General features: G+C 37.7%; 1 protein-coding gene across 1 annotated transcript in view; it reads right to left on the reverse strand.

Moving 5' to 3' along the window:
* Positions 1 to 21,225, reverse strand: part of LOC131038499 (acetyl-coenzyme A synthetase, chloroplastic/glyoxysomal) — a 163,315-nt gene that overhangs the window by 57,657 nt on the left and 84,433 nt on the right. The window contains exon 6 of the mRNA XM_057970945.2: positions 19,771 to 19,853. Within this exon, the coding sequence (XP_057826928.2) occupies positions 19,771 to 19,853 (83 nt within the window). The remainder of the gene's footprint in view (positions 1 to 19,770; positions 19,854 to 21,225) is intronic.

A 21,225-nucleotide genomic window follows, 5' to 3' on the forward strand; every position in this document is an offset into this window, starting at 1 on the left:
GGAGGTTCTTCAAATCAGCAGTTACTCTTCGACAGTGTTTGCAACTATTTCATGCTTCAGTGGTGTTATTCATGCTCTTCTTTTTTGTTCCTATCTTCTGGAACACTCATGTTTGGAGGCTTCTTAGTCCTTCACTTGAGCTTTCATCTCTTCTTGGAGAGGATTTTTGCTCCCACAGGGTTTTCTCCTTTTTCTCCGCTTTACAAAGATTTTTATTGTACTTGGGTACCTCATCAGGCCTAGTTGTCGGTACCCATTGTTGTTTTCCTGCATTTTTTTACATGTGTTTTTAGTCCTTAGTTGTTTTTTAGCTACTCCCTAGGTTCATCTTAAGGGGGGGTGTTAGAGTTATCTTTTATTAGCTAATAATTATTTATTTAATTATTAGTCTATTATACTCTATGCTTAAGCTAAACTTAGGAATCTTATAATTCTTTAGGGTTTTCTCCTTTAGGGTTTCGAGTATCCTCTTATAAGGATTCTCTCTTTGTATTTTCATAACAACTGTAATTATAGAATTGCATTCTTGTTGCACAATCAATAGGACTCCTCTTTTCTGGATCTTTGAATTCTGGCCTCCATAGCTTTTTTGCTTCTCTCTTTCTGTGACAGGTTTGCATGCAGGTGATCTTTGGGAGCTGTAGAGTTGATTTTTCCTCAACTCCAATAGTTCTAACTTTGATTAGCTTTTCTAAAATTATCTTTCCTTGATCATTTTCTTCCTTCCATGTGTTTGCTTGGGAATTCACCTTCTTGGAATATCTTTCCTTGTCAACAACTGTCATTCCTTGAGTCTTTCCCTTCTGACTTTTGATTTTGGATTTCAGGAGGAAATTCTTCCTTCTACATTTGCACTTGAATTTTGATCTTTGAGGTCTTCAACCTTTAATGCCTTGAACTAGACGTTTGGAGTTTGAATGTCCTCCTTAACATTTGGAACTGGAATTCTTCCTCCTTGTTCTTTCCTGATTGGGATCCTAGATTTCCGGAGGAAATTCGAGATAGTTGTGAATTCTCCTCATTTGTACTTGCTTGAATCTTGAGGTCTTTGAACTGGCATCCTCTGGAACTAGAATTCCTTTATGCTTTTCGAACTTCCTTGGAATGATACCCTAGAACTGATGAATCTTTGATGCCCCCTTTTTATCCTTTGACTTGCCAAATGCCACCTTAAGCATTAAATTCCATGCCTTGTGTCATATCTCCACCTTGGGCACAAATGAGACAACTGGAAGGAATTTTCAATGCCTTAGCCAAATTTCCATGTCTTGAGTACTTGAGTGCATCCTAGAAGGATAGGAGGAAATTTTTCATACTTAACCAATTTTTGTGTTCTGGAGTTTTGCCAAACTGGGCGCATTAGGGCATGGAGGAAGGAATTGTGCCCTTTCTCTATCCTTGGGCACCATTTTGATGAGGTGAAGGAATTTTGAGGATTTTGGAAAATCCTCCATGTCTTGGAATTTGCACCTACAATCTAGCCTTGAGTGTCATTTTGGGATACAAGAAGATTTCTCAATGAAGGAAAACTTTTCAAGCCTTAGAATAGATTTTCATACCCTTTGCCATTTCAGGAAAGAATTCCAGACTTAGCCAAATTTTTGATCGTCTGTCTGCTTTTTCAACTTTTCAAGATTTGGAACTTGGATTTTCAAAAATGTTCTACCATCTATGTCTTGCCAACTGCTAGAGATAGACCTGCCAAAAATAGACTTACTAAAAATAGTAAGTTCTTCCAAACATCAAATTAGGGCAAACTAGGGCACAAGGACACTTACTAAAAATAGTAAGTTCGTTTAAATGCAAAATTAGGCCAATCTGAGATGCAATGAAACTTACTAAATATATAAGTCCTCAGAATTTGCTCAAATTTCACTGGTAGCTTCCTTGAAGGGTTCTTGCTTCATTGCTTCATTTAGATTTCTCGAAACCTTAAGCTATTGACCTCAATTCTAAGTTTGAAAGGATAAAAACCCAAAAATAGACAAAACAAGCTCCAGACTTAACCAAATTTACTCAAAACACTTGCAGACTTGACCAAAATTTGCCAAAACAATTGGGGACCCGAAGATTGAAGAAACTTCTGCTAAACAACCCAACAAACCAAGTGCACCAAAAATGTAGGGGGTCCCCATTTGGAATGGGGTGATGTATGATTAGGTAACAACAATACCCTTTGTAAGAACCCTGCTAGTTCTAACTCCCCTGAAATGCTATTGCTGATTTGTTTTTGTGTTTTCAAAGGTTTTGAAGAATTTTAAGCAAAAAATAAACAAGTGCACCAAGCAAGAAATGCACATAAAACTGAATTGACAAGAAGTATAGAGCAACTGCAACTATATTAGGTATCAGGTAATTGCTACAATTGAAACTAATACATAAAACATACCCGGTGGTCCTCGGATTATTTAAATAAGAAAATCCTGGAACTTGCCAGCCAAAACTGTGAAACTGACAAAACAAGGTGCACAAGCCTAGAATACAATTTCACCAAGCCAAGAAAGAGATGGAATAACCTGTATGTGCTAGGTGTTGGGAATGGTGCAACTAGAATGCAAGAAGGAAGGTGTTTCAGCCCCCCAGAACAAAACGTCCCTATTCTGGACCCCATGTGCGAAGATGGAAAATGTACGGCCAGTAAGAGAGATGGTACAACTAGCTTATTGGATTGAAAATGTTGCAAATTGGGGCGTCTAAACCAGAATGCCCCTTCCCTTATTCAAAAAATTGTAAATAACTGAAGGAAATAAGTTCTGATGAAGCACAATAAGACTCCTGGATGAATCCCTCTCAATTGCAATAATTCAGCTGATCTTTCACAGCCTCAAAATCACTGATCCATGATGAGTTAACGTTCTTCAATAGAAAACCCTCTGAAACCCTTGTCTCAGAAAATCCCCCTCAATATTCAGTCTTTTGACGAGCCGTCAAAAGCTGGGGTCAACATTGTATAACCCCCATGTGTCCAGGTGCCTTGACTAAAAATAGCTTCACTGCCACATTGACTTACTATAAATAGTGAGTTCCTCGACTAAGCTCAAACACTGATATACAAAGGATTGGAACTGAACCTAAGACTGAATTGAAGACATGGAGTGACAACAATCTCCATTAACTGCCACTGAGACTCTCTATCCAAACATATTAGCCTACGAGAGTCCAAATAATAGGCTAATCCCTCGAACTCTGATGCTCACAAAAAATGGGGACATTACAATCGCCCTCCCTAAAATTGCTTGTCCTCAAGCAATCTCTACTGCGAAGCAACTCCACTCCACCAGAGGTCCAAAAGATGAACTGTGAAATGTCCCACACATCTCCCACCGACCCCTGCAGCAACAACATAAACACAACTGTGCAAGGATAAACATCATGTCGACTACCCAACCCCTACGCATAAGAATAATGCATCACCATCAAAACATGTTCAAGAAGGCCAAGGATGAACTAATATACTCTCAACACACTGAATATGCTGCAATGCTCATCTGTAAATCCTGTTTGGAATCCCGATGTACCCAAACAATCCCAAACTCTATACTGAATGTCAGGATCCCAAATCCTAAACAAAAGACTACCAAAATGAACATCCTCAAACTTCTGTTGCTCAACACTGATCCCAACTTCACCATACCAGAAGTGGTGAAGCCAACCAATAGGACCCACCCAAACTGCAGTGTTAACCCTATCGCCACCTATGTCCCAATGCAACCGAGACTTACATCCATCCGTACTGTGGAGATTAGAACTCCTGAAGGTGTTTGTAACATAACCACTATCTCCATCATTTGTCAAACTGCCATGGAAGTGTTGACTCTGCAAGTAGTCCCCTACCAACTTGCAGCTGCCGATTCCATCTACTAAAGATGGTGAATACCCATCCCACCAAGGATGGTATAATTCCAAAACCAATCCACACCGATGCATCATCAAGTCCTCCACGTGTGGATCAAAAGAAAAATGATGAGCATTCCTCACTGTGTATTTACGGGAGAAATCTCCAACCTCTATCAACGGCTCATCACTAACAACTCTGGAATCGAGAGATGGCTCCAATCTCTAACCCCGAATAGCTGATTGGGCAGGGGCTCTGGTAACCCTCTCTGCAATCCCAATCACAAAATCTCTATGAGGAAATATTGTAGTAAGAGTATCTAAAATCGCTCCCACCAAATGTTGAATGCCGCATGAACCTCGAATGAGAGTATCCTTAGTGACTCCAAATGGTCTCTCCCGAAACTCTGGACTCTCAAGCAGGTACTCAATAAACGAATCCATCCAATAAAAAGAATATGCGGCAAAATCAACCTTTCCTTCTAAAACCTTAAGTTGATCACACCGACTCTACGACATAACAAGCTGGCATTCAGAATCAGCTAAATGGGATGAAGTAACAAATTTTCTTCCAAGAGAGGGAAACAAATCTACAAGAGAACCATACCCCCAACCAGATGACACTTTGCGAATCCCTTGTGAAGATGGAGTAACATCATGAACTAACACACAACTCTCAAGAGAATCCACCACTGCCACACAAGAGCTATCAACAATTTGACCAACATCATCTGTCATAGTACTAACCTCAGGAGAACCTGATGCAACATGTGGTTCTCCGCTACTCTCAACCAAAATACTCATCCCATCCGAGACTACTGCACCTGTATTAGTGATGGATGTAGCCACATCCCCAGTGCAACCTGTGGATATCAAATCATCACCAACTGCCCTTGTAAGAAACTGTACTATAGCTGCAAATGGTGAAGATTGTGCTCAGCTCAACTCCACAATAAACTCCTCTAAACCTGATTGTGACTCTTGAAGGGCCAACTGGGTGCTCTCCAATGAGTCTGTAGTCACCTCAAGCTCATGAGTGAGCTTGTCAACCTCCTCTTCCTTCCCCTTCAGTGCATCGTAGCAAATACAATCCTACTCGAGAAGAAAGTCCCTATCAGCAAGTAGTTGCAAGTAATTATGTTTCATTATCCCAATGGCTTCTCGTAGTGAATGGAACTCTACAAGGGAAAGGCCACTATCACCGTGCTCATTTGACAGAGGAGTACCCCAACCAAACATAGCCAACATTTGATGAGTAACATCAAAGTGCTCTAAGGTTGTGGCAATCATGCCATCATTAACCTTAAGTTGCCCCACCAAATGATGAGGACTCTAAAACCAATGACTCCCATGTAAGTGTTCTGACCCAAAATATACACTGTGATATGAGGTTGTATCCACATCACTCACCTCATGATTAGCACCAACTTGTGTGCTACCATCAATGTACACATTAACATCCAAGGTACTGCTGCTAAGCACCTCATCGGATGGCTTAACTGGCAAGGTAGAAGCTGCTGATATGACAGTATCTTCACACACTTCCATTTCCATGTCAACATATGAACCTTCTAGCTCGTTTTCTAATGTCTGATATACAACATCATATTGTTTGTGGCTTGAATCCACAATACAACCTTCACGCTCAACATGCAAAACTTCAATGCTAATGTTAGGAGACTCCATAGCATGGTCATCATCATGTGTTTTATTTGTCACCTTATGATTTTGTGAAGGTAATGGACTGTTGTTCATAAAATCAAAATTATTAGGACTTATATTTTCTACACGTTCTTCAACTTTGACACTTCCCATTTGCATGCCAATATTTGTAGATCCTTCCTCATCATTTTCCTCATGCACCATCACATCTACATCATGATTATGCTCAATAGTTTGGCTGCTGTTGCAAAAATCAGAATTATTGTCATACCTTTGTGTCATGCTTTTGACATCTCCAAGGACTTCCTCCTTCCCTAATGCATCTTTTGTATTGGTAAAATCATTTGCATTAGCATGTGTTTTCCTTTCTTTTGCAAACAAAGGATCCAATATCTCCGGATGTTGTAAAAACCTTGTTAAATTCCTATCACAGTTGTGAAAGGCCTACATGAGCTCTGGCATGAGCTCCTATATAGACTTCATTTTACCCATACTGAAACAATGCAAGAGTGTTGGTCACTCAAATGTCAACCGTGTGAGCTCAATGATTCCCAATGGTATCTCTACAAATTGATCCCGGTTTCCTTGTAAACCAGGCATTCTGCATGTGTAAAAACCTGTGAGGCCCAAACTGACGTTGATGAATAAGAACTTCTAGTCCTCCAGGAAGGCAGGATCAGAGCTCTATAATGTCCCCTTCTCAATGATGAGAAGTTCAGTTGGCCATTAGCCTATTCCGAAGACCCGTAGGCTAACTGGAAGTAGAAATTAGGGTTTCCAACTTTGTGGAGGTTTGCAGAAGTTGTTTGATGATTGACGAGTTGGAATTTTACAATTTTGATTGTGGATTCCTTCTGGGTTTTCCGAGAGCTTCGCAGGGTGTGACATGCATTCAATTCAGAGAAGTTTTCTGAACTTACTATTTTTAATAAATTGGAGGCAGCTGTCAAGATTTCAAGATTTTTCTGGGTTTTCTGAGTTCACTCATAGGGTTCGAAGAGCAATCTTTTTGGTGATGTTTTCAGGACTTACTATTTTTAGTAAGTACTATATTTGGCAGTACCATTTTTAGCAGTTCAATTCAGAGCCCCAACTCAGTTTAGTTTTGGTGATTTCCAACACTTCAGTCTCCAGCTCAATTTGGCAATAATCAGTATTTGAGAAGGTATTTTTAATATACATTAATACTTTGGCATGAGGTTATAATATTTGGTTGGACGACTTAGGAAGGGCGAAGTATTATTTTATCCTATGTCTCATTTTTATTTCCTATGTGAAGTGGTGCCAAGGATTAGTGTATTTCATGTTTTATAATGTTATTATTTTATAACATGGTGACCATTAAAAAGTGCAACTAGGGGACATGGAGATGTGTAATGTCCCCTTCTCAGCAGTAATCAACTCAACTGACCGTTAGCCTATTCCGAAGACCTGTAGGCTAGTCAGAAGCAAAAATTAGGGTTTCCTACCTATGGGAGGATGTTTCTACAGTTTTGAAGGCTTGCATGTTGGAATTTCACATTTCTGATTCTGGATTCCTTTTGGGTTTTCAGAAAGCTTCGCAATGAGGGTACATGCATAGCAAGTTATAGAGTTTGACCGTCTTACTATTTTTTAGTAAGTGGAGGCAGAAGCAGTTGAGTTCTCTAGGTTTTTCTGGGTTTTCTGCGAGCTTGGGACTTACTATTTTTAGTAAGTTTGGCAGCTGCTCAGAATGTGGTAAAAATCACTTTGGAAACACTTACTATTTTTAGCAGTATTCTATTTATAGTAAGTATTATTTTTGGCAGTGCCATTTCTGGCAAGGATTCTACAGCTCAACTCAGTGGCTATTTCTGGCAGTATTATTTTGGCAGGATCCTGTATTCACTCAAATGACTATTTTTGGCAGTTCAGTTCAGAGCTCCAACTCAGTTCAGTTTTGGGTGATTTCCAGCACTTCAGTCTCTGGCTCATTTTGGCAATAATCAGTATTTGAGGAGAAGGTATTTTTAATATATTAATACCTTAGCATGAGGTTTTAATATTTGGTTGAACAACTTAGGAAGGGCGAAGTATTATTTTTTATTATTTCCTAAGTCAAGTGGCGCCAAGGGTTAGTATATTTTATGTTTTATAATGTTATTATTTTATAACTTGGTGACCTTAAAAAAAAGTGCGACTAGGAGACATGGAGATGGGGCATCAAAGTTCAAATGTATTATTATTATTTTATGCACCTTAAATTATCTCCAAAAGTTCAATTTAAGGGGGAGGGTGTCATGAAAGTGAAATAATGGGAATTTGGCGCCATTTGAATTTGAATTTGAGCCCTCAAGATCTATAAATGAGAGTGTTGGGCTTCTCATTTGATATCTCAGACAATTTTACACCGTTATGCTGTCGGATTAACTCCAGACAATCTTCGAAGGTGAATACCTCCTAGGGTTTTTGACAGACTTCAAGTGTGAGACATCACTCCTAGCTGTGGTCGGATTCTTGGAATGCTTGGTTCGATTTTTGTGGGCATGGTCTTGTTTGAAAGCTGATTTTTGGGTGACTTCTTCCTCAGAAGGGCGTGTTTTATGGTGTGGTGTGTGATTTTTCAAGGAGGTCGTACTTACTTGCTAGCCGTACCCTCCTTGTTGGCTGTATTTCTTGGTTTGTGTGTTGTTGGGCATGTTTGGTGTGTTGGTGTGGGCGATTGGTGGTGTGTGTTCAGTGTTTGCTAGCTTCTTTGGGCATTGTGCAAGTCTCCGGTGTTGCTGAAGCTTCGTTGGAGTGTTCTTTAGTCTGTTGCTCTGGTTCGTGGTGGTTGTTGTGAAGTTGCAACAGGCTGTTTTCTGTAACAGCAGATTGGTATAGTGGTTTCTTATATTTTGTGTTGTACTTCTCTCATAGTTTAGTATTTGTATCAGCTTGTATCTTCTTATTCTCTTCCATCTTATGTGATGTTTATTGTAAAGCTAAATGGTAGTACCATTAGCTGTTTCAATTTGCTTTCCTCTATGTAATTCCCACTGCACAAGTGGAAGAGGTTGGCCTAGCCGCCTTCAATGATTGTAATTTTGATTTGTAATTGTCCTCCCGCTGAATAAGAGGTTGAGTCGATTGTATTGTTGTCCTCCCGCTGAATAAGCGGTGGAGTTGATAATAAATTTATTTCTAGTCCTCCTGCTGCATAAGCGGTAGAGTGATTGTCATTTTCAGTGTTTGGTTTGTTCTTAGCAAGTTTCTGCCAGGAAGTTTCTAGATTTCCATTCCCTGCTAAATAAGCGGAAGGGGCTGGCTTGCCGCCCAAATTTGTAATCAATTTCAGTTTTCAAGTATCTAACGATCCCCTCAACACCGTATGCTCTCACCCTCCCAGATTGGGCTCACAGTGATCAAAAGGTGGAAAGGGTTACTTTCAGCAACATTGAGATTATATTTCCTAACCTTAACGGGTGCTTGAAGTGTTTGTTGTGTTTAAAAATCAAAAAAAATTGTTGGGGATATTACAAGATGGGACGCCAAGTCTAGAAGATGTCATGAAATAAAATGAAAGTGAAATGAGGGGGAATTTGGGTGCCATTTGGATTTGAATTTGAGCCTTCAAAATCTATAAATAAGAGTGTTGGGCTTCTCATTTGACATCTATGGAAAAATATAACGAAGTGCAGCCAAAATTTCGAATGAAGCTTCGATGAACGCTTACCTCCTAGCCATAGCTTGATTTCTTGCTTGCAATACAGCAACTAGTCGAGCCAGAGCCTACTCTTCATTCAGAGGAGTGGATTGAAGATAATGTTGCAGATTTATGTATTGTTTTCTGATCTTTGTAAGTGTTTTAGAGTGTCCAGGTTGTTGTTCATGTGGTGTGCTGAAGAAGGTTTTTGTTCGTAAGTCTCAATGTGTTATTCTTCTCGTTCTGAGTATTTCCTTTATCTCTCTATTTGGTTTAGGCAATACATTTTGTGAGATTATAGAGCTTAATTTATTGTCTTGGATTTTATTTTTGCAAATCATCCCCTTAGCTAGTCATACCATGTGGCTAAGTGCTTTGGGATGTGTGCGTTATGTATTTGGGTTAGTTTGCAGTGGTTTGTTGTTCTAGGCTTGATCGCCTACCTCCTAAGAGTCAAATGCTTTCAGTCTCATGTCATTCGGTTAAGATTTGAGGGAGTTGTGAGTGTTTTAGTGGGATTTGGTGTTGTTGGTTTGTGTGTTTTAAGCGTGCTAGAAGTTTATCAAATTTAGAGTTTTCTGAGTTTGGAGTGATTTTCTTGTGTGGAGTCCCTTGTACCTTGTGGAGCAGATTGAGCAATATGTGTAGCTGTGTTCAATGATTTACCTTTGTTGCAGACATGATAATTATTGTAGTGTTGAACAGTAGTACTATCAGCAAGTTATATTTGGAATTGCTCTTCATTTCCCACTGAACAAGTGGAAGAGGCTGGCTTGTCGCCTATGTCTTATTTTGTATTACTGTCCTCCCGCTGCATAAGCAGTAGAGTTGATTGTTTATTTCATTTTCAGTCCTCCCACTACATAAGCAGTTGAGTAATTGTTTGCTTCAGTTCTTGGTTGTTCTTGATTGGTTTACCGCCAAGTTGTTATCTGCATTTCTATCACCCACTGGATAAGCAGAAGAGGCTGGCCTGCTGCCCAAGCATTGTAATATTTCCAATTATTTGAAGCTAACAATCCCCTCAACACCGTATGCTCTCACCTTCCCATATTGGGCACTTGGTGATTAGAAAGTGGGAGGGTTACAATTTCAGCATTATTGTATTTTCGATTTCCTAACCTTAACGAGTTCTTGTTGTGTTGTAACTAGAAATTAATCAGAAAAAAAATTGTGGGGATATTACAAGCTCTGATACCACTGTAAGACCACTGCTAGTTCTAACTCCCCTGAAATGCTATTGCTAATTTGTTTTTGTGTTTTCAAAGGTTTTGAAGAATTTTAAGCAAAAAATGAACAAGTGTGCCAGGCAAGAAATGCACAAAAAACTGAATTGACAAGAAGTATAGAGCAACTACAACTATATTAAGTATTAGGTAACTACTACAATTGAAACTAATACATAAAACATACCTAGAGGTCCTCAGATAATTTAAATAAAAAAATTCTGGAACTCGCCAGCCAAAACTATGAAACTGACAAAACAAGGTGCACAAGTCCAAAATGCAATTTCACCAAGCCAGGAAAGAGATGGAATAACCTGTATGTGCTAGGCGTTGGGAATGGTGCAACCAAAATGAAAGAAGGGAGGCGTTTCATCCCTCCAGAACAAAATGTCCCTATTCTAGACTCCACGTGCCAAGCTGGAAAATGTACGGCCAGCAAGAGAGATGGTACGGCTAGCTTATTTGATTGAAAATGCTACAAATTGGGGCTGTTAGAATCAGGGATCATTGTGAAAGGGGGTGAATCAGTGATCTATCGGTTAGCAGGTTTTCAAACTTAACTTTAAACCACCAGAAGCATACACTTGAAACTGAAATGCAGAAACTTAAAACAATCAACCACAAAATCATAACACCAGATTTTTACGTGGAAACCCAGATGTGAAAAACCACGGTGGGACTTGAACCCACAATGTTATTCCACTATGGCTAGTAGCAAAACAATATTACAAAATGGGAATGCACAAGCATTCAGGCACACTGCCTAGAGTTCACTGCTCAAATACAATAAGGGCTACAATCCCGGAAGGCTCACTGCCTTACTGATTGATTATAATGATGAATTATAGCAAAATGAAGTCTAAGATAGCATCTTAAATGCTTGGATGAGTTCTGCTTAAGTGCCAAACATACCGACTGGATCACCTTTGTTGTTTTGCTCTGTTATGCCCTATTCACTGTCTCAATCAGCTAACAGATCAAGAATGAGCACATGAAACTGCGCCAAAACGGATTCTCAATCACCACTCGCTCGCTTACAATCTTACCATTCACCAAAAATGATCATGTACACTGGTCTTACATATCCGCAATCACAAAATAGGTCATTTCCATGTCGCCCTGCTAGTGTAACGTGTAGTCACATGTCAGCTTGACCGGATCACAAAAGATAAATTTGGATCACCAAAACAACAGTAAAATGATGTTTATATGTCGACACAATCATCTCAAACACGATTCAATGCACCACAATCATCGAAAAGCTTCCAGACCCAAAACTGCTTTGTTCATCCTGAAATACCGGTTAACATCCGCTTCCGGTTAAGACGAATTATGGCTATCGGATCGAATCTCCATGAAGAGTTGCCATCAATGACAACCCTAAACCAATAACGAACCATCAGAAACCACCGGATGAGTGTCAATTGCCAACAGGGGCGTCTAAACCTGAATGCCCCTTCCCTTATTCAAAAATCTACAAATAACTAAAGGAAATAACTTTTGATGAAGCACAGTAAGACTCCTAGATGAAGCCCTCTCGATTGCAATAATTCAGTTGATCTTTCACAGCCTCAAAATCACTGATCTATGAAGAGTTATTGTTCTTCAATAGAAAACCCTTTGAAACCCTTGTCTCAGAAAATCCACAGAGCAAAAATCAAGCAATGTCAAATAATCAATAATAATTGAGGTTGACTTGCTTTTGCCTCTTATAATCACCAAATGGCACAAATTCCAAAAAAGTACGCCCAATTACAATTTTAAATACATTTCAATGTATATAACTTACTTTCCATAGTTTAAATCAAATTTGGGTGAACTTTATGATTTAAGTGATTTTAAAATCACTTTATAATATTTTAAGTGGCTTTTTAATTTTCATAAAGTCACTTTATGACTTAAAGTGACTTTATAATGTTCATATAAGTTAATTAAATAACTTAACCACTAAAATATTAATATCTCCCTCAATATTCAGTCTTTTGACGAGCCGTCAGAAGCTAGGGTCAACATTGTATAACCCACATGTGTCCAGGTGCCCTAACTAAAAATAGCTTCACTGTCAGATTAACTAACTATAAAAAGTAAGTTCCTCAACTAAGCTCAAACACTGATGTACAAAGGCCTGGAACTGAACCTGAGACTGAACTGAACACATGGAGTGACAACAATCTCCATTAACTGCCACTGAGGCTCTCTATCCAAACATATTAGCCTACGAGAGTCCAAATAATAGGCTAATCCCTTGAACTCTAATGCTCACAAAAATGGGGACATTACACCCACCCTTAAAAAAAATTCTACTCTTTCAGGTTTTTCAAGATGAACTCGTGTCATATGACCATGTTTTGTGCTTGTGCCTTGTGAAAGGAAAAATTATTCCAAGTTCTGAATTCAAAGAGTGGAGGGAGATGTATTAATTTAATTGATGGTGCAGATTAGAGAACAAAGATGAAGACACATTGTTTCAAGGAAGAAAAAGGGTTGTAAAACTAACCACCAAAAAAGGGAAGGTAGATCATAAAATGTTAGGGTCTTAAATTCCTCTAACAAGAAAGCTCCAAATCAAGACTCTCCATGTAGATATTATCATTTTTGAAAAAAACAAAATTCAGCCAAGAAGACGCTAAGACTTTTGTTAATCACTATAAGAGATGGGATAGAGCTTTTGTAGAATCTATTGATGCTGCTGGAGCAATTAGGATTATGTGGTCTTCATGATGGGCAAACGTGTAAGTCATTCATCAAGCTCAGAATTGGTAGATAGTAAATGTTTAGAGTTTGCACATAGGTCTAGTTTTTCTTTGTTGAATGTATATGGACCAGCAAAGTCAGATGAGAAGGTACTAGTATGTTATCAAATCTCTCACGTTTTGCAAACTCCTCTCCTTGGTCATATATCATTAGAGATGACTTTAACACAATCCTCTCAAGGACTAATAAAAGAGGCAGTTTATCGAGAGCAAATCAGTCCCATGTTGACTTTCAGAATGTTGTAAGATAGGCAAACTTATCGACATCATCCAAAAGAATGGTGAGTACACATGGACCAATAGAAAACCTGGTTTCACTGATACAGCTGAGAGGATAGATAGATTCATGCACAACGTCAACTAGCTACACTTTTCACATATGCTCGATCCAATGATCATTCCCACCTAAAGTTCGGATCATTACCCGGTTTTCTTATCCATCAAGGAAGACAATGCACCAATCTAATGTCCTTCCAAGTTCAAAAGGATGTGGATCAAAAGTGACAATTTCCTCAATTCAATAAGCAAGTAGTGATCAAATGCAAACACTCAAAGAGGTACCAAAATGTCTTTTGTCAATAAAAATGACATCTTCTTAAGTCCCACCTAAAAGAATTGACTAAATCCTCCTTCCAAATTGTTTTTCAGGAGAAAGAAAAAGATTGAAAAAGACATGGAAGTTTTGAATCAAAAAGTGTTGGCTAATGACTTGTTTCGGGAGGAATTCCTAAAAGAGAAAGAATTGATGAGGCAATATGAATAAATTTTAGCAACAGAGGAATTTTTTTGGAAATCAAAAAGTCAAGAGAAATATAGTTGAAAGGTGGTGAGCTCAACACCAAGTATTTCCACAACACTACTAATATACAAAGAAATCCAAAACATGTAGATTCCATTTGCTCAAGAGAGGGAACTCTCCTCAGAAATCCAAAGGACATTCAAATGGAGGTTGTATCTTTCTTTGAAGATCTACGTGCCCAAGCCATGAAGTTATAGAATCAATAAATGCTATTAGACAACATTCTTGGGTTGGTCTTTGAGGATTATAACAATACTTTAATGGCTCCCATCACCAAAGAGGAGGTGAAACAAGGCCCTAAGGCTGGATACTTTCTTAGCATCATAGTTACCAGGAGACCCGTCTCCTACCCCTAGAGACCCATACCAGTACCGGAGACGTCTCCGGAAACTTCTTGACGCATAAGGTGCTTTTGGCTGCCGTCTCCAAAGTCTCCTAACCAAAAATTGATGTCTCCTCCTAGAAAACTTAGGGCAAAATGCAGTAAAAAGGCAAAAAAAATAAAGCAAACAAATAAGATAAGCTTGCAGCAAAGCAAAGTTGTAGGGAAATGACTAATAAGGAAACTGTTTCGCATGAAGACAAAAATCCATGCAAAGTTATAGTGATCGGATCTATTGGCAATGTAGACATTTTGAGAGGACTGATTTCTTATCATTGTAATAGTCTAAAGAGAAATTGCCTTTACTATTTAGCCGACAATATTGAGTGTGCTCAACATCTATATTACCTTACTTTCACTAAACAATTTAGACTGGCTATGGTATCATCAATACAAGCAATTTTAATTTCAATTTTTGTTCAATTATAAAGTTAATGTTAAACTTTACCACTGTTCTTGGATTCAAAGTTCTTTGTCATGATATGTTTTGGAAATTATTAAATTATATTTAAAAAAAATTGGCGTCTCCAAGTACCCCCATCTCCTATTTTTGAAAATTAGTTGTACCAGTACCTAGAGTCTCCAAGTACCCCCATCTCCTAGTAACCTTGCTTAGCATGTTTCTACTACAAAAGTTGAAATATAGTGAGCCAAGAAGTGTAGAAATCCATGGAGGAATGTTGGAAGTCGAAAAAGATTTTGAAGGACATTAATACAAACAACACTATGTTGATCCCTAAAAATTTGTCAATAGATACATTTTCTGACTTCCATCCCATTTCCTTCTATGATATTTTCTACAAAATCATTTCTAAATGAATAGACTTAAATCAATCTTCCAAGTATCATATCATATGAGAAAACTGTATTTACTCCAAGTATCATGTCATATGAGAAAATTGTATTTACTCCAGGATGAACAATCATATATGGTACCATCATTGCCCATGAAACAACTCATTTGATTGTATCCTCTAATAAACAAAGCATGGCTATCAAGTTGGACATTAGTAAAGCCTATAATAGAGCTAGCTGGAGATTCCTAATGAAGATTTTGGGGAAATTCAATTTTAGCAAGAAATGACAATGTGAATCTTCCATTGTATATCAACCCCCACATTTTCTCTCTAAATAAGTGGGAATCCATACAATTTCTTTTAAGCTACAAGGGAATTGCATCAAGGTGACCCAGTATCTCCTTTGCTCTTTGTATTAATGGCATAGGCTTTGGTTAGGGCAATTAAGGCTTCAGCAAAAAGGGAAATTTGTTAAGGAATCCAGCTAGAGTGAGGGATGTCATCCATTACACACCAACAATTTGTGAATGATACAATTCTATTTAGTGTGGCAAGCATAGATGAAGCAACATCTATGAAAGAAAAACGCCCTAGATAGATATGTTGCAGCCTCTTGGAAAATCATTGATCAAAACAAATCAAATACCTTTTTCTTCAATACCAGATTAGTCATCCAAAGACAAATTGTGGCACTAGGTTTAAACATTAACAAAATTCCAAGCAAGTATTTATGGGCACCCCTATTCAAAGTGGCCATCAAAACCAATCTATGGGAAGAGAATCAATGCGTGCAAATCCAAATCCAAATCATGGAAAGGGAGGTGGCTACCATTTGTAGAAAAGAATGATGATCAAATTGTAATCTCTACTATTCCTATCTTTATAATGTCTTGCATTCAACTCACCAAGAAGGCAAATAGCAACATGGAAGAGATTCTGAAGAAGTTTTTATGAGACAGAATCAACGAAATTAGGATAATCTCATTAATTGGATAAGATGTTGCTTGCAAAGAAAAATCGACAGAGGTGTTAGGATTTGCTCCATAAAAAAAAAATACTGTGTTGGGGGCCAAGTTGGTTTGGAAGATGTATGAGTGTCCAAATGTGAAATGGAGTAAAATTTTGCAAAGAAAGTACTTTGATTCAATAGATTCATCAAGGATACTCTCCATTGCCAACCTGCCTGGTGAATTGCAGATTTGGAATTTTATGTCGCAAAGTAGATTCCCAATCACTAAGCATTTGAATTGGATTATTAACAAAAGAAGTGCCAACTTTTGGGATTATCCATGGAATGGTTATCCAGCTCTTGTGACAGTCCAAGGTTGGTAGGCTACAAGGATCTTTTGGTCAAAGCTTGTGGAAACCAAGTGGTAGATTATATGGAACTTGTCCTAAACCAATAAAAAAAATGGAATTGGAGGAATTTTAGTGGTACAAACCTCTCAAATGCCCAAAAGGAGAAAATGAAAGAACCCAAAAAGAAAAAACTGCTCATCTCTGCTACTGAGGATCAAATAATTTGTGCTGGTGCAAAATCTGGAATATACTAAGTGAAAATGGACTATGAATTACTCAGAGAGTGACAAAATGCGGCAATTAGATCATTGTTGGGGTCACTTATGCCTACCTGAGGCAAGTGCATTTGCATGGACAACACCGCACAGGCAAAATATTATGGGAGATATATTGATGGCTATTGGTATTGAAGGCCCATCAAGATGTATCTTGTACAGTAGTGCACAGGAAACTACTGATAATCTCTTATTAAACTGTAAATTTGCAAATGCTTGTTGGTGTTGGATCAATGAGCAATTAGGCTGGTGCAACATGCTTCCAAATGACCTGACAGGTTTGTTCAAGAGTTGGCCAAGAATCAAGAATAGTTCCTTTTGGGTGGGTTTGTGGATAGTAAGTTTGTCATTAGGATTATGGCACATCTGAAAGGAGCAAAACAGAAGAATATTTAATTAGAAAGAATTAGAGGTTGACGATAAAGAACATATATGTTGGGATTAGTGAGGCAATTATGTTCAGAATGAACGATTATGATGATAGAGCACTCCCATTCACACAAGTGATGGGCAAATAATGAGAAAATGGGGTATGATCAAGATTCCCTTGATGCAAGGACTAGCAGGATGAAACATAGATTGAAAAGTGAGAGGGAAAAGATAAATTTGCATCTGCCTCCAAGCATAAGACTAAAACTAAACTTTGATTGTGTATCATGTGGCAACCTGGATGCCCTCTTGAGCATGGTGCATAGTCAAAAATGAACTTGGTAACCTAATTTGGGCCATCTCAAACAAAAATTGCACAGAAGAAATAATAAGGCAAAGTTACAAGCTCTTCTAGTGGGGCTTAAACTTTGTGAGCAGAAATAAATCAATAACATAGACATAGAAGGGGACTCAGTGATATCCATCAATGCAAATCGTAGAAGTATCTTAAATTAGAAACTAGGGAATATTTTAGAGCACATTTGGCCACTTCTTGACAAATTGGAAAGCTTCTCCATCCAACCTACTCTAGAGAAGTGGATAAAGTGGCAGACATCTTGGCAAATTTTTCCATTGATCAACCCAAGGATATTATAATAGCTAACAATCAAAGTGCATCCAATCACATCAGCTTGCAAGAATAACACAACTATAAAATAAGAAGTACAGCAACTGAACTCGTAGGCATGTGAGAGATGATATGAGCTAAATCCTCACACAATCGAAAGCAATCATCGATGCATACAAAGCAAGGTTAGATTTGTTATTTTGTTCCCTCCCCTCATCCCAAAGATGGCAAACAAGGAATGTGACTTTGATAACGCTTCCGCTGATAAAAGGTTGAATCGGATTTTCTATATTGCCTCTCACACTCTAGGAGCCATCCAAGTGATTATAGGAGAATGCAACTTAAGACACTGAGGAGAAACACAAGCATGACTAGTTTTTCATTGAAATTTTATTGTCCAATCTAATAGATGCCCTCCAATATTAAGCAAATTCCAATGTCAATTGCAGTGGACTACAACAACAGAAGTTTTGAAAGGAATCTCTTGCATCTATTGAAGATTATGACACAACTTGTACTATCTCAAATATAGGTGGATTCTTACTAGTCAAGAAACTTAGACAAATGGTAGAAATGAGGAAAACAACAAAATTACTCAGGGAAGGACTCATCCTAAGTACTCTTGGAAATCTTTGGAAGTATATGAGTAGCCATGACACATTTGTTAACAACAAAGCAGACTCATCAATTGAGGAAATTGGCTATAGAGATGTTGTCTATCATTCACAACAACACATGGTGAGGATATTGCTCGAATAAAGATTGATAACAGATCAAGAGTCAAGCTTTTTGGTATATGTAATTAGGTGACAATGTGACATTGCATGCTCAATATCGATTGGCATGCGTGCCTTATTTGATAGTCAAAATATAGAAACTTTCAAGAGTTACCCATTAAGGAACTTCTCTGTTTATTTCATTTTGAGAGATGCCCCATAGGGAACATCTTGCAGATCAATATATCTGTGTGTGATCTTTCTTCATTTTTTTGTACAGACAACCCCAACCTCAAAACAAATTTGCCAAATACACATACCAAACCCACAAGCCCAAACCAAAATTATAATTAGCAACTTAGGTGTCAAATCTACACATCACTACATATTCTCAAAAGATGAGAAGCAACAAAGAATGATCTCAAATGATCCTTCAACATGGTAGATATCGAGATTCTACATTGTTGTCTTGGACTAGAAGTGTGAAAATCAAACAATCATATTTTTGTGATTCAAATGAAGTATATATACTAAGACATTGCTCAAGAAATTCAAAATGGTAGACTACAAGCCCATTCAACACCAATGGAGGCAAGTTAGCAACTATCAATAAATGATGCACCACTTCAAATGAATGCTACTCTTTATCACCAATTGATTAGGAGTCTCACTAGACTTCGACCAAGCCAAATGTCAACTATGTTATGAGTTATCTTTTGAGGGTCATGCACAAACCCAAGCTGTGTCAATAGAAAGCAGCAAAATGAGTGTTGAGGTACATCCATAGTACAGTGGAAATGCCTTGGAATACAAAAAAATGATATTTTTCCTTGACAGGATAAACGGATGTGTACTCTACAAGTTCACAAGATGATAGGAAATCCAGTCCAAGATTTCTCTTCTTTTCGGGATCTTGTCTAATATCATGGGGGAGTCAGAAGCAAACCATTGTTGTTTGTTCTTCCATAAGAGCGTAATATCACACAACACATGGAGCAGGTGGATATGGAAGTTGGCCAGGCATAGCTAGGTCAGCTTGGTCAGCTATAGCTTAAGTCTGAATTCATTTATCTCCACCTTTTTTCAATAATAAATTTGTATTTTGTACTCCATTCATGTTTTTAAAAACTACTTATCAATTCACTTAATCAAAACAATAACCCAGTTGGCCCACAAGAATATAATCTCTAGAGAATACATATAAATCACATGAAAGAATCTACAAAAGTTTGGTAAGATATTTCTAAATACTTCAAGATAGAAACAAGGATATTCATTTAGTTTGTAGGTGAACATACATAGTTTGAACTGTTATTTTTTAAAGGGCCTAAAAAACGAAGTCATTCAAAAGAAAAAAGAAATATTTTAGCATTGCCTTACTGACCTGCCACCAGACATCTCTTCCTTTTTTCCATGGTGTCTTTTCTTTGTTTAATACAGACTCGTTTGCATATGTTAAACAAACACCTATTCAAATACAAATAACAGAAACTTATGAGAAAATTTCTCAGTATTTCCACAGATAACAGTTCAAGGCAAATGCAAGAGAAATGGGACTTCACAATAGCCCACTTAAAGGACCTTATGGATAATGTAGTTGGTTAAAACTTAAAATGCTAAAATTTTGGTCAGAATCTTGAAACTAGAACATTCCAAAGTTCAAATTTATGTTATTGTGAATTGCTCCATTTAATGAGCTTAACAAAATAAAAAATTAAAATAACATAATGGAAATATAATTAAGGATTAAAGGATTTCTAGTTTTAAAAAATTATAAAAATTTGAGAAACTAAAGTACAATAAAATGCAAGATTTTGTCAATCAAAATAATGACTTGGGCTTGATAGAAATTAAAGAATTATGTTACGAATAATACATGTAATACAATAGGAATTTCTAGAGGAAACGTTTCTGTAAGGCTATGTAATTGCAAGACCAAACATACAACTAATTTCATGAATGATGCATCATTCGATTCTTAAGCTCCATTATAATTTGCCCTGACGTTTTCATTTTAGATACAACACATTGAATTCAGTTGTCTATTGTGCACAGTGCTTCAGCAACATCATGAATATAAAATGAAACAAAGCACAATAAATCTTCGCTGATAGATTATGGCTTACCTCCTTTGAATGAATGTGTTTGTCTCTGTTATAAGATTGTGCCTGTCCTATGATACCCACCTCTCAAATTATACTTTTTTAAGCAACTGCCATAGCTAATCCCCGCTCTCTTCATCTAAGAACTCATTCAGAGCACTTTTTCTAAATTTAACATTCTCAGTGATGCTTGTACAAGCAACAGCATCTTTCAAAAGTACAATAATGTGTCCCACATCATATTAGCAGATGACTATAATCAGAAAAGATGCACATCCTCCTCTGGATAAATTTGTGCTATCTCTGAATGTGCTCTACACAGAAGATTTGGCAATCTCAGAAATTCAGAAGTAACTAAATACCTCACTCTCTAGGTGCTTCACCAACAGCAAACCAAAAGGAAGCTTGAACCATTTTAGCAGCACCAGAACAACATATAAGGAGTCCCAATGCCAACCAGCACAATCTCAATCACCCTGAGGTTGCATTACCCAGCCATATCATGGGAGAGGCTTTGTAAAATTCTCTCAGTACTTATTGTTGACAAATTTAGGATACATTTCCAGTAAATTAGTCACATAGACATTATATATCAGTGTTATTACACAATTGGAGAACCGAGCATCAGCTGCCACTCATTGATCATTTCTCAACAAAAATAAAAGAAAAAATCAATATCACCACATAGCAATAAAAGTTAAGGTGGTACAGCCTTTCAGTCTGTACATCCAACAGCT

Source organism: Cryptomeria japonica, chromosome 10, assembly GCF_030272615.1.
Source record: "Cryptomeria japonica chromosome 10, Sugi_1.0, whole genome shotgun sequence".
Taxonomy (NCBI): domain Eukaryota; kingdom Viridiplantae; phylum Streptophyta; class Pinopsida; order Cupressales; family Cupressaceae; genus Cryptomeria; species Cryptomeria japonica.